Source organism: Hemibagrus wyckioides, linkage group LG27 (genome assembly GCF_019097595.1).
Source record: "Hemibagrus wyckioides isolate EC202008001 linkage group LG27, SWU_Hwy_1.0, whole genome shotgun sequence".
Lineage (NCBI taxonomy): Eukaryota > Metazoa > Chordata > Actinopteri > Siluriformes > Bagridae > Hemibagrus > Hemibagrus wyckioides.
Genome location: NC_080736.1, coordinates 2,708,416 through 2,722,500, shown reverse-complemented (window position 1 = coordinate 2,722,500; position 14,085 = coordinate 2,708,416). Strand labels below are relative to the sequence as shown.

At 38.7% G+C, this 14,085-nt stretch overlaps 1 protein-coding gene across 1 annotated transcript in view; it reads right to left on the bottom strand.

Moving 5' to 3' along the window:
- The window catches only part of slc7a10a (solute carrier family 7 member 10a), a 39,048-nt gene extending 27,914 nt beyond the window's left edge, over window positions 1-11,134 (bottom strand). Inside the window, exons 1-2 of the mRNA XM_058381644.1 lie at window positions 10,830-11,134; window positions 448-652 (exon numbers count right to left, since the gene is read on the bottom strand). Coding sequence (XP_058237627.1) covers window positions 448-652; window positions 10,830-10,974 — 350 coding nt within the window. The 5' untranslated portion in view covers window positions 10,975-11,134. The remainder of the gene's footprint in view (window positions 1-447; window positions 653-10,829) is intronic.
- Window positions 11,135-14,085: the final 2,951 nt, after the last annotated feature.

Here is a 14,085-nt window from a genome sequence, read left to right as displayed (position 1 = left end):
CTGTCTTCTGCTCTCTTTCTCTATCTCTTCTTTTCTTCCCGCTTCTCACTTTCTCTCGCTCTGTCTCTATCTGTATCTTGTTCCCATTCTCTTTGGCTCTGTCTTCGTTTCTCTCTTTCTCTATCTCTTCTGTTCTTCCTGCTTCTCTCTCTCTGGCTCTGTCTACATCTCTCTCTCTCTCTCTCTCTCTCACTCTCTCTCTCTCTCATTACAGTGATAATATTGTCCAAAATCTTGTTTTTCTTTAATTATTTGTGAACACATGTACAGACTCTAAAATCCTAAAGCGTGTAGCCAGAAAAGTCTGAGAGTAGAAGAAAAGACTTCAGGCTTAATCTCTTTTACAGAGAGTTTATAATTATTTAAATACAAAAAATATTGTGATTCCTGTCACAGGAAATGAACTTCTTTAGCATAAGCAACCAAAAAAAATAAAATCCCTCGTACCCCACCAGTCCTCCAAAGATTTCCGTCACGTAGGAGTAATCCCCGCCGGATTTGGGGATGGTGACGCCCAGTTCCGCGTAACACAGTGACCCCAGAGCGCAGATGCCGCCACCGAGGACCCAGACGATGAGGGAGAAGCCCACGCTGCCAGCATGCTCCAGAACCCCCTTTGGAGAGATGAAGATCCCTGAGCCGATGATGTTACCTGCGGAAAACAACAGAACAGACACAAGACCTCACACTCTGCTCATCAGCATCAGTAATAAAGGAGCAGAAGATGGTGTGAAGAACTGAGACACCATGCTGGGGCTGATTTATTTCTCTCTCTGAAAGCCTGACAGTGACACTCGGAAAGACACGCCCTCTGGATTTGACCTCTAACCATAGAAACGCATGTTGTCCAATCAGAGCACAAATTACACACACACACACAAAAATAAAAAATGGACGACAGAAACATCAAAAACCTTTATATTCACTGGGTTTAGTGTGTTGGAGAAAACACATTATCACATCACATGCATTAAAACATGAAAAACTCGTCTGTCTTTAAATGTGTGTGGATATGGGAGAGGGAAAGATTGATTGTTTTTAAATCATTAAATATTTTAACGCCATTAAACTTCACAGATCTACCTCCATAGGTCTCTTGGGTCTAAAATAAGCATCCGAAGTGTGTATCTATTTTTAAAAGATTTATTTATTTATTTAATTAATTTACTTATTGTATTTATTTATATATTTAATTTATTTATTCATTCATTCATTCAATCAATCAATCAATCAATCAATCAATCAAGCCTTTAATCATACCTAAACTGGGAGCTGGAGCATGCTGGGTATTTAACATCATGTGTGTTATGTAATATATAATATAATTTTTATCCTTGTTGTATTTATGGTGTGTATGAGTTGGTCACACATCACTCTATTTAAACCGTCCATGAGAAGTGATGATGTAATACAGCGTATGGATCTAACACACACATGTACACACATCTGACGGTTGAACTCGAGATTCCTGATGTTTTCCACACCAAATCGGACACTTTTTGTCTCTTTTATCTGATATTCGCTCTCTTCCCGTGTCCCTCTCTCTTTTTTCCCCCGTGTATGATGTCACTGTTTATCGAAGCGGATCATATTTATTATCTCAAAGCACTGATGATGAAAGTTTGACCTGCGAGGAGAAGCTGGTGGAATCATTAAGACTGAACTGCGCTCCTCTCGAGACTCGGAGCTGAGTGACGCACTGGAATTGTATAGATTTATTGATGGATGGAAGGACGGATGGATGGATGGATGGATGGATGTGTGGATGGATGGATGAATAAATAGATGGATTGATGGATGGATGAATGGATGGATGAGTAAATAGATAGACGGATGGATGGATGGATAAATGAATAAACAGTTAAATCTATGGATTAATGGACAGATGCATGAATCAGTGCTTGAGTTTATGGAAAGCTGAATTGACAGACGAATGGAATGAAGGATTGAATGAACAAACAAACGAACAAATGAATGGATGGATAAATGGATAGATGTACTAACAAATGGATTAATGAAAGGTTGCATGAATGGAGAGATGAATAAATGAATCAATCAGATGGTAGATATATAAATGGATGGACAGACAGATGAACTGATAGATGAATTATTGGAAAGATGGATGAATAGACAGATGAATGAATGAATGAATGAATGAATGAATGAATGAATGAATGAACAGACAAATGAATGAATGTACGAAAGAATGAACAAACAGACAAATTGTACATAGATGGATGGATAGATGGACTGATGGATGGATGAACAGATGGATGGATGGATAGATGGATACACAGATAGATGGATGGAAGGAGAGATGAACAGATAGATGGATGGAAGGATGGATCGATGGACCAATGAATGAATAGATAGATGGATGGTTGGATGGATGAAAGGATGGATGGATGAATAAATGAATGACTGAATGAATGACCTACTCAATGCACAGACTAACCTGCACTACTGGAGGGTCTGTTAGATGAGTGAGTGAGTGAGTGGATGAATAAATGGATGAGTTTGGATGAATAAACTAATTGAATGGATGTAGAAGTTATTGGAATAGTGTGTTTTAGTGTTCAGAATGTATAGAATGTAACTCTGGCCTACTGAAAAGTTGTGTACGAGTTACGCAGGTGGGGCGGAGTTACACTAGTGGGGAGGAGTTTAAGATACTGCGTAAACCTGAGACTTTTAAATCCAGATCCATTGTATGACACTTTGTAACCCTCTGAAGTGACATTTGGGACTAATATAAATTAATATAAACATCTCGTTGCACATGAACACGTAGGTAAAGACCTCAGAGCAGAGCGCATCTTAATTAGAGCTGATTCTCATGTAGAAAAATCATCAAACCTCAGAGTCACGATCCACACGCAGATGATTAACATGATCTGAGCTCCAATGCCGAGAAGATCAACTGGAGCAGCTGTGTAAACAAACTCTGCAGAAACAAAGCAGACTTTTCCTGTACACTATTCTGAACGATCAAACCGAACACGCTCGCTAGCGTTGGTCTTCACTCTTCACCACCACAAGACCATGTCTTCCTTTGTGCCTCCTGCCCAGGTTTCTTCCTCCGTGTCTTCATCAGCTGGTTTGTTCATTAAAAATCTAAACCCTTCCTCTTAAGCTGCTTTCTAACAACGTCCATTGTTAACAAAAGCGCCATAGAGTGTAATTAAAATGTCCTTGACTGAAAGGAGCATGACGTGTCTGAGCAGATCAGCAGACCTTCTATTCACTCCTGTCTTCATGAGCGGCAGTTCAGATAAAAAAATGTCACAGTGGAGAGGTGTTAAAGTCAGGATTAGGGTCCATGGTGCAGGAATTGGACAGACAGATGAACTGATGGGTGGAATAATGAGAGAGTAGATGAATAGACAGATGAATGAATGAATGACTGGTTCAATGCATCTAATGCGGACTAATGGAGGGTTTGAGTGAGTGAGTGAGTGAGTGAGTGATTGGATGAATAAATGGATGAACTGATTAATGGTTGGAAAAATGAATGAATGAATGAATGAATGAATGAATAGATGGATGTATGGAACAGATGGATGAACTGATGAATGAATGTGTGAGTGGGTGAACGAATGAATAGATAGATGTATGTATGAATGAATGAATGGATAGATAGATGGATCAATGAATGAATAAATAGATGGATAGATGAATGAATGAATAGATGAACTGATAAATGAATGTATGAGTGGATGGATGGATGGATGGATGGATGAAGACACCTGGAGGAAATGTAACTGATGGACAGAGCGGAGTCTGAGAGAGCATGGGAACTTTTCTGACTGAGTACGAATCCGGTCAGGAATAATCTGTGCTTCTTGGGGAAAATTCTCAGTCTTGCTGCTTCACACAAACTCATTTGTTTTGATTATGTGAGGCTAAAAATCTCTGGAAAGAGTTTAAAAGAATTCTCTGACAAATAGTTTTCACAAGCGGCAGTAAATGTTCCTCCTTCCTAAAAGCTTACTTCTTAAATCCGATTCACAAATTCACAAAATTTTTTACTTTTTCTGCTTTTCTTTCTGTTTGGTTTGATTCAGTTTCACAATAAAATGAAATAACAATTAAAGTTAGTTTTTAATTAGTTTTGTTCTACAAAATGTTTTGTTCCTTTGCCCCATTTCTGAGACATGAAGGCCATAAGGTGTGATTTTTATCCTCATTAAACTATTCAGTGAGCCCTCATTCTGTGGAAGAGGGTGGAGTCAGCCTGAAAAAGGCCACGCCCACTGGGAGCTGGACTGCAGTATAAATAAAAGCCCCAGAGCATAACCATGCCACTCTTTTTCCTTTATTAATCATTTTATGTCTGTGTATAAATTATAAGTCAGCTTAAAGCGATGCTGTATGTTTTATGTGTAAGCTTAAAGCGCCAAGCCCTCGTTTATCACGCTAATAACATCAACACTGGACCTGGTTTTCAGGAGCAGGATTTATTACTGGACGTCCCAGAGCTGACTCTTACTCACACTAGCATCACACTAGCAGTCGGAATAATTCAGGAATAAATCAGGAATAATTCAGGAATAAATCAGGAATAATTCAGGAATAAAGCAGGAATAAATCAGGAATAATTCAGGAATAAATCAAGAATAAATCAGGAATAATTCAGGAATAATTCAGGAATAAATCAGGAATAATTCAGGAATAAATCAGGAATAATTCAGGAATAAATCATGGATCTTCCTCCTGCTGGGTTTCTTCTGTCTTTTCTGACCTAGTGTGTTATTGATTTATCCAACTCTCCTCGATACACAACAGAGGAAGAAAAGCAGACAGTGTTTCACCACATCCTGTGTGTGTGTGTGTATCTGTGTGTGTGTGTGCTGCAGGAAAGGGAAAGGGCTCAGTAACAGCTGAGTGAATGGATGAAAACATCACAGGGTGGAAATTCAATACTGCATTAGATGATCTCAGCACTATTGCTCAGAGAGAGAGGGAGAGAGAGGGGGAGAGAGAGAGAGAAAGTTGCTGATGTACTAAAAAGGATGGATGGATGAATAGATAAATTGAAAGATGCATGGAGGAATATAGGACCACACCAAGAATTGGTCAGTTGAATGAATGGATGGATGAATGGATGAGTAAATATACCGATAAGAGGATGAACAGATGAGTGGAGAGATAAATAGATAGATTCAGGGATCAATGCATTAATGGATGAATGGAAGAATAAATAAACAAACAAATAAAACAATCAATGGATCATTGGGTAGATTTATTGGTGGATGGGTGGATGGATGGATGGATGGATGGATGGATGGATGAATGAATAATCGGATGGATGCATAGATGGGAAGATGAATAAATGAATAAATGGTTAAATGACTGGATTGATGAACTGATGCATTAATCATTAAAGGAATGGATGAACAGCCTTCTTAATACACGAGTTTATGGAAAGTTGAATTAACAGAAGAATGGATAAATGGAGGAAAGACTGGAGGGAATAAACAAACAAACACAGTGAGCGAGTGAGTGAGTGAGTGAGTGAGTGGATGAATAAATGGATGAACTGATTGCATAGACAGAGAAATTATTGGATCTATATATAAGAATGAAAGAATGAATGGGTGGGTGGGTGAAGATACATGTGATACACATAGAATAAATGGATAAACTGATTGATGAGTGAGAGAGTGAGTGAGTGAGAGAGTGAGTGAGTGTGTGAGTGAGTGAGAGAGAGAGTGAGTGAGTGTGTGAGTGAGTGAGAGAGAGAGTGAGTGAGTGTGTGAGTGAGAGAGTGAGTGAGTGATTGGATGAATAAATAGAGGACCTGATTGGATGGAAAATATATTGGATACACAAAAATTAATGAATGGATGGATGAAGACACATGGGGATGGTTGTATAGATGAATAAACTGATGGATGAATGAATGAATGAATGAATGGATAGATGAATGAATGAATGAATGAATGAATGAATGAATGGATGGATGGATGGATGAATGAATGAATAAATGAATGATGTATAAATGTGTACACAGTAAACTTCTCCAGAAAGATGACAGTAGAATGTAGCATGCGGTTTGTTTTCAGTACTTTCTTTCAGTTCTGTAACGCTGCAGTTCACCGTCGAAGCGTCTGGGTTTCAGACTTCACGTCTAGACGGAAGTGAAATAAAGCAGCTCTCGTGAGCAGGGGTGTGTACGTGACCTTTATTTACTAAAACCTCCTGCTAAACTGCCTGGAGCCTCATTTTTATTACACTGACCGCAATTTTGTGTCCAAAACAGAAACTTGTTTTAAAAACACGGCGCGCTACAGCATGCTAACGACAAAGAAACAACAAGCTCCTGTTTAACACACGCTCACTAAAATGTGAGAAACTTCACATCAGCTCAGAAAAACAATACATTCACGTGTAGCATGTCATTACATGGCCTTTTTGACCAAATGCTGGATTTACTAAAGCTGGATTTAGATTATTTAAGCTCATTCCTAGCCACGCTGTACGCTCTAACTAGCGCTGGAACACACTGGCGATTAAAGACCATGCTATCAATGTTTTCCGGAGCGTTGTAGCTCACCGTACACGAGGGTTACAGGTCATATAAGCTGATAACGCTATATTAATCATTTGTAGCTTGTTAGCATTAACAGAAACAGCTGTTGCCGCGCTCTGATTGGTGGATTTTTGTAAGCGTGTAAAGGTTTTAGGTCACAGGCAGGCGATTCTGTGTAAGGGTGTAAAATCGTTCACAGTATCTCTTTCTCATACTGGCTGATTTTTTCAAAAATGTGTAACTTCTGTCTTATCAGTTTACTGTTGATGGGTCAGAGTCTGCTTTCTACTTGATATGGGCAAAAACAGTAACTGCTTATATATCTGCATGTGTGTGTGTATATGTGTACATGTGTGTCTGTATGTGTGTATATAAGTGTGTATTTGCGTGCATGTGTAAATATGTGTGTGTATGTATGTCTGTATGAATGGGTATGCACGTGTGTGTATGTGCTTGTGTATATGTGTGTATTTGTGCATATATATATATATGTGTGTATGTGTGTGTGCATGTGTGTATCTATGTATGTGTATATGTTTGTATGTGTGTGTATGTACACATATGTGTGTGTGTGTATGTATGTATTTATGTGTGTGTATGTGTGTGTGTGTGTGTGTGTGTGTGCATGACGTGTTTGGGGAACTCTACAGTCAGAAACACTTACACACATGTCTTTACTTTTCCAGAGGAAATGGTTTAGGCGTGACGGGAAACAGTAAGAATGTAAACATTAAACTAAAAGTGAACTTTAAAGGCTTTTATATCTGCGGTTTTAGCATCAGTGTCTTAAAATACGAACAGAATGCGCTAACATTCATCTCCAGATCCCCTCAGACATTTACTATAAACACTCTCTGGACTATTAGTCAGTTGTGTCTCACGTCAAAAATGTCTTGGGTATTTTTACAAACGTTCTACACCAAATAAATAAACAAACAAACAAACAAACAAATAAATAAATAAAACATCAAAAATAAATAAATAAATAAACAAATGTCTAAAACTATATATAACACAAACTTATGAACTCCTTAAATTTACTAAAAATTACTTAAATTTATTTTTTCCATTGGAACCAGCTGCACCATGCAAAATGTTAAGATTTTTTAATTTATTTCTTATTTTTATTATTCATATTTTCTATCATTTTGGTCATCAGCTCTATATTCAAATATTTTTGGACCTGACTTTTAACAATTTCTGTTATAAACCATTATAAATTCTTTTAAAGTTATTACATTTTTTTTCAAAATAATATGAATCCTTTACATAATATTTTTTAAAAAAAAAACCCTACAGAATAGATTTTTAAAATAATTTATCCCAGAAAGTTTCTGAAACTCCTGGGTGAAAGGACGATCCAGTAGACGCTTGACGGTTGCTGTAACTGTATTTATATTCCTTTCTACCAGCTCCAAGCCTTTAATGCCTCTCTAATTATCCTTTATTTTCAGTCTTTGTTGAGATCAGAGGTCAGCCATGTGCCTGAACAGGTCCAGTGTCCTTTTCCTCTCATCTCCAGGTGCCTAGCATGGCATAAAATCTCTGACAGACGTCGTCGTGAACCGTCTCTCCGGTTCTCAGCCTTGTGAGCGAGACAAAGACTGACTCGCTCTTTCCTGCTTATTTGTAGCAGCATGAGCAGTAACTAACCATCTCCATTACACTCATTCATCCCTGATTTCATCCAGACAACGCTTCTTTCTTTGGGAAATAAAGACGCAGAGCAGGAAGGAAGCGTTTATTTGGACTGTTTCGAGTGAACATGTACGATCTGTATAGCGTTAATGCGTCTCTCATTTCTGGCGCTCGGCCACAAAGTCAGAGGCTTTCTTTCATTTGAAATGGACCTCAGCATGTTGACCTGTAGACCTGCAGATAGTCCATCAAACGCCGGCATTCAGAGCGGGAATGACAAAACCCCGGCGTGAAGCGCGCTCTGAATTTAAATAAGGGAGTGTACTGTGTTTACTAACAGCGTGTAGGCTACAGTAAACTTACCTACTGTTCCTTCTGTGGCTTCACTCCATCTTAATCCTAATAAAGCGTAAAACAGCTGTATCTGGTCAAGTACAGATCGCTGAGGAAACTTTATTTGAGCAGCATGGAAATATCCTAAATTTTTCCCAAGGAGGTTGAGATACAGCGCTGGCGATAAGGTTACGTTCACATGAAGGTCATTTCCTTTCACTGCTGAGTTACTCAGTAAAAATGCCATAAGGCACAAAACATAACCGGTTTCATTCACAGATTTTTGAATCGTTGGAATCTCTAATGTCTTCTCTGATAATCTAGCGATGCTAATCTAAACTGTAATGTATTTATTTTACTGTTTATGTGAAAGAACGCTGAAGAAGGCTGTAAGCTCCGCCTCCTCGGTATAAACGCACCGCCCTGAAGCGATTTAGAAATGAAATCATGTTTATGTAAAATTAGATTTTCTCAATTTTCATTACTTTTAGAGCGCTGGATGACTTACATTCATGACATGGCACTCCCATCGCTGTTCAGACGCTTATTACAGAGAAATCCCTTCAGAATTCTGTAGATCCTAGATTTATGTGACAGTTTACACTGAAAACAATCCATATGTTGTGTCGTATCCATGCTATTGTCTGGAGACAAAACTAACAAACTAAAAAAAAGCTTTCTTACAGTAAAAATTTATGTTTCAATCATCAGACTAGACTTTTAATCAAATATGCAAATCTGATGAAGCCTCATTTGCATGAAGAAATGCAAATTTGAAAAAGAGACACCATTTTGTCGATTAAATTTAAATGAACTTTCTATTCAGCTGAATTGGCTCTAAATGAATATCTAAATAACAATCTAAGGAATTAAACATTGTTAATCTAGACGTAAATAGGTTTTCTTATAGGTTTTTTCTTCTTTTCATGATCCAGGTGTGACTTAGAGCCTAAGCTCAGAAGCACGATGGACCTAGAAGCAACAGTGGATATCCATTACAAGCGTGTAATGTGTTTTATGATACTCCGTATTTCGAAATCTTGCGCATGATGGAGTGCTGTATTTGCTCAGAGGATTACACATGAAGATGAACACTACTCTGTAACCGTCCTTGTCACTGGGCACGTTGGTCCTGTCCGGTACTTAAGACGGTCACCTGCTTTACAAAAGTGAGAGAAACTCACTTGAAACACTGTTCTAACAATAGCCATGGATTTTGTGGGCTGCTATTTTAAAGTGTTATTCCAAGTCGGCGCCAAACCAGCTAGGTTTCTGTTAAAAGTGTCCGAGCTGCAGTAGCGTAGGAGTTCAGCAATAAAACCTGACCGATTTGTCCGGCCATGAACCTCCGCTAGCTCCCTGACTGACTCTGTGGAAAAACAGAGCTATAATTTCAATAATTTAAGACACATACCACCTTAATTACCTCAAAGTATGACCAATTAAAGGCACGCTACATGCATCTTTAAAAAAGGTGTCTAAAGGTATAAAAGATATCATCTGTAGGCATAACACATCATTATGTTGTAACAGTCTGTTGATGCAATAATAAACCCTTTATATATATATGTTATTACTATCAACAACTATTCTGCATTACAGTATTATTTAAAAAAAACAAAAAAAACAACAACAAATGAAGGCACGTGGACACGTGTTGTCTTTAAGCGCACGTGCTCGCTCGCTCACTTCCTCAGTAGTAGTAGTAGTAGTGGTAGTAATAATCATAACCGGTGCTTGGACCCCTGGTACGAGCGTAAAGGAGGCAAAATTAAGACGTTTAAAAGTTCGCACGGTTTCTGTAGTCGTGCTGCAAGTACCCCGAAGATGTGTGCCAGGCTTGAGGAAATACGTGGCGAGTGCACGCGTGCACCAACGAGCATTGTAGCCACGTAGGCGCTGTAGTTCAAGTACAACTTCCTAATGATGCAATCCTGCGCGAGGATGAGAGGGAGAGCGCGAGACACAGAGAGAGAAAGCGCGCGCGCAAGAGAGAGAGAGAAAGACAGAGAGACTGTTTAGTGTTCAGAAGTTTTCTTCTTCACAGACAACAACCTCTTTATTTAACAGTGGTAGTGTTGTCGTTATATCTAAAGCATGCACGAGCAAAAAACAGTGCTTTCACGTGCACATGACCGTGACGCCGCCTTTCCGAAAGTTCTGTACAGCTCTCCTTTTGTCCTCCTCTACCTGTCTCAGATATAAAGCTGTCAGATTAAGCGTCAGTATGAAACAAAATGACCTCACAGAAGGTGGAAATAAAAACTAGGCTTCAGAAACACACACACAGTCACACAGTGGAATAAAGATGAGTAAAAGGACGTACCTATAATAATAGCGCACGCACTCATCAAACCGATTTCCTTCTTAAGTGTCACGCGCTCCCGCGAGCCGCTTTTCTTGTCTTGTCCCGAATCTGCCGCGGCGTCGCTCCTCGTACAGTTCCTCCGGTTCGCCTCGGTCCCGTCCATCTCGAAGACTGGTTTTTTTTTTTAAAAAAAAATTAAACCATGTCCGAGTTCGGTCTCATATAGCAGGCGGATGTACGGTGCGCGGTGCGCATGCGCTGGAAGAGGGAGGAAAAAAACCTCCAGTCTTGAAAGCGAGCCAAGTTTCTACAGCGGGTCGCATCCTGAAGAAAAAGGCGCGCGCGCGGGTTCACCTGACACCTGGAGCACACCTGTCTGCTCCGAGCACAAAGAAACCGGAAATGACGGCATCACACGCCAAATGGCTTTATTTTGTTTTGAAGGAAATAAACCTTAAATGTACAGTGATTTAAGTTCACAACATGTTCAATGTTGCCAACTCTTACCTTGGGGGAAATTAGCTCGAGGCTAAGAAGTCGTTAGATGACGTCATAGACTACTTTGAATATTGATATATAAAATTGATAAAATAAATACTGGATACTGAACACTGAACATTTGCATGGTATTTATAGTTAGTCACAGTCCATCAAAGCCACTATTTACACATTAACTTTCCAAAAATTGTATAATTTCTTTATGTACACTGAAATTAAGAACTCAAAATGACAGCATTAGTGAGAGTCTGGAAATAGACACAAAAGTAATGGTTATGGCTCACTTTTATTACTAATATCACCAAAATACACAAGAAGAAGTTCACATGTGGACAATGATGCTCTCAGGATCAATAACTCTCAGTGATTGGTTGTTAGGATAAATAACTCTCAGTGATTGGTTGTTAGGATCAATAGCTCTCAGTGATTGGTTCTTAGGATCAATAGCTCTCAGTGATTGGTTGTTAGGATCAACAACTCTCAGTGATTGGTTGTTAGGATCAATAACTCTCAGTGATTGGTTGTTAGGATCAATAACTCTCAGTGATTGGTTGTTAGGATCAATAAATCTCAGTGATTGGCTGTTAGGATCAATAACTCTCAGTGATTGGTTGTTAGGATCAACAACTCTCAGTGATTGGTTGTTAGGAGAGGATCAGTAACTCTCAGTGATTGGTTGTTAGGATCAATAACTCTCAGTGATTGGTTGTTAGGAGAGGATCAGTAACTCTCAGTGATTGGTTGTTAGGATCAATAACTCTCAGTGATTGGTTGTTAGGATCAACAACTCTCAGTGATTGGTTGTTAGGATTAATAACTCTCAGTGATTGGTTGTTAGGATCAACAACTCTCAGTGATTGGTTGTTAGGATCAATAACTCCCAGTGATTGGTTGTTAGGATCAATAACTCTCAGTGATTGGTTGTTAGGATTAACAACTCTCAGTGATTGGTTGTTAGGATCAACAACTCTCAGTGATTGGTTGTTAGGATTAATAACTCTCAGTGATTGGTTGTTAGGATCAACAACTCTCAGTGATTGGTTGTTAGGATTAATAACTCTCAGTGATTGGTTGTTAGGATCAACAACTCTCAGTGATTGGTTGTTAGGATTAATAACTCTCAGTGATTGGCTGTTAGGATCAACAACTTTCAGTGATTGGTTGTTAGGATCAACAACTCTCAGTGATTGGTTGTTAGGATTAATAACTCTCAGTGATTGGTTGTTAGGATCAACAACTCTCAGTGATTGGTTGTTAGGATTAATAACTCTCAGTGATTGGTTGTTAGGATCAACAACTCTCAGTGATTGGTTGTTAGGATTAATAACTCTCAGTGATTGGTTGTTAGGATCAACAGCTCTCAGTGATTGGTTGTTAGGATCAATAACTCTCAGTGGTTGGTTGTTAGGATCAATAACTCTCAGTGATTGGTTGTTAGGATCAACAACTCTCAGTGCTCAGTGATTGGTTGTTAGGATCAATAACTCTCAGTGATTGGTTGTTAGGATCAACAACTCTCAGTGCTCAGTGATTGGTTGTTAGGATCAACAACTCTCAGTGCTCAGTGATTGGTTGTTAGGATCAACAACTCTCAGTGATTGGTTGTTAGGATCAATAACTCTCAGTGATTGGTTGTTAGGATCAACAACTCTCAGTGCTCAGTGATTGGTTGTTAGGATCAACAACTCTCAGTGATTGGTTGTTAGGATCAACAACTCTCAGTGATTGGTTGTTAGGATCAATAACTCCCAGTGATTGGTTGTTAGGATCAATAACTCTCAGTGATTGGTTGTTAGGATCAATAGCTCTCAGTGATTGGCTGTTAGGATCAACAACTCTCAGTGATTGGTTGTTAGGATCAATAACTCTCAGTGATTGGTTGTTAGGATCAATAACTCTCAGTGATTGGTTGTTAGGATCAATAACTCTCAGTGATTGGTTGTTAGGATCAATAACTCTCAGTGATTGGTTGTTAGGATCAATAACTCTCAGTGATTGGTTGTTAGGATCCTGCTATAATACAGTGCTGGAGGAATAAAAATGAACTACTTTAGGTATTTGTGCTGCACAGAAAATTAGCATCAGAAATGTAAATATTTTCATTTGTTCATTATCTAAGAGTGGTTGTTTATGCATGAGAGACAATTATTAATTACATATTGTAATTATTAATTACAATGTTGCTGTTGTCTATGATTCTCAAGTCGACCCCAATTAAACAATAAAGAAAGTAAGACATCTTTTTTATATTCGTAGTTTAGTAGCCTACCATTCTTTTTTGGCAGAATTTATCATTAAATTCAACCTAATTATTTCCTGGATTTTCCCCCATTCCCCTTGGTTGTTGGGAAGAATGGTGCTCAGTGATTGGTTAATGAGGTTAAGATAACCCTTGTTCTCCATGACCAGTTAAAGAAGGTTTATCTGTGATTGATCAGTAGGAACAATGATGATCAGCGATTGACTGGTAGGAACGAATGATTGGTCACTATAATAAAATAAACAGTGACTGAACAGGAATAGAAAGTCTTTTTTGTAGAATATTAGGATTATTATCGTGTTGAAAAATCATTCTATGGCCACGTTTTATCCTCCTAACAGTGACAGCCAGGGTGAAATATACTGGTCCTTAATAGATGGATGGATGTATAGATGGATGGATGGATGGATGGATGGATGGATGGATGGATACTTTATTGATCCAGCACAGGGTTATATATGAGTCTCGTCTTCACACATTATGTGATTCACATTGTAGCTCTAACGTTTTAACTAA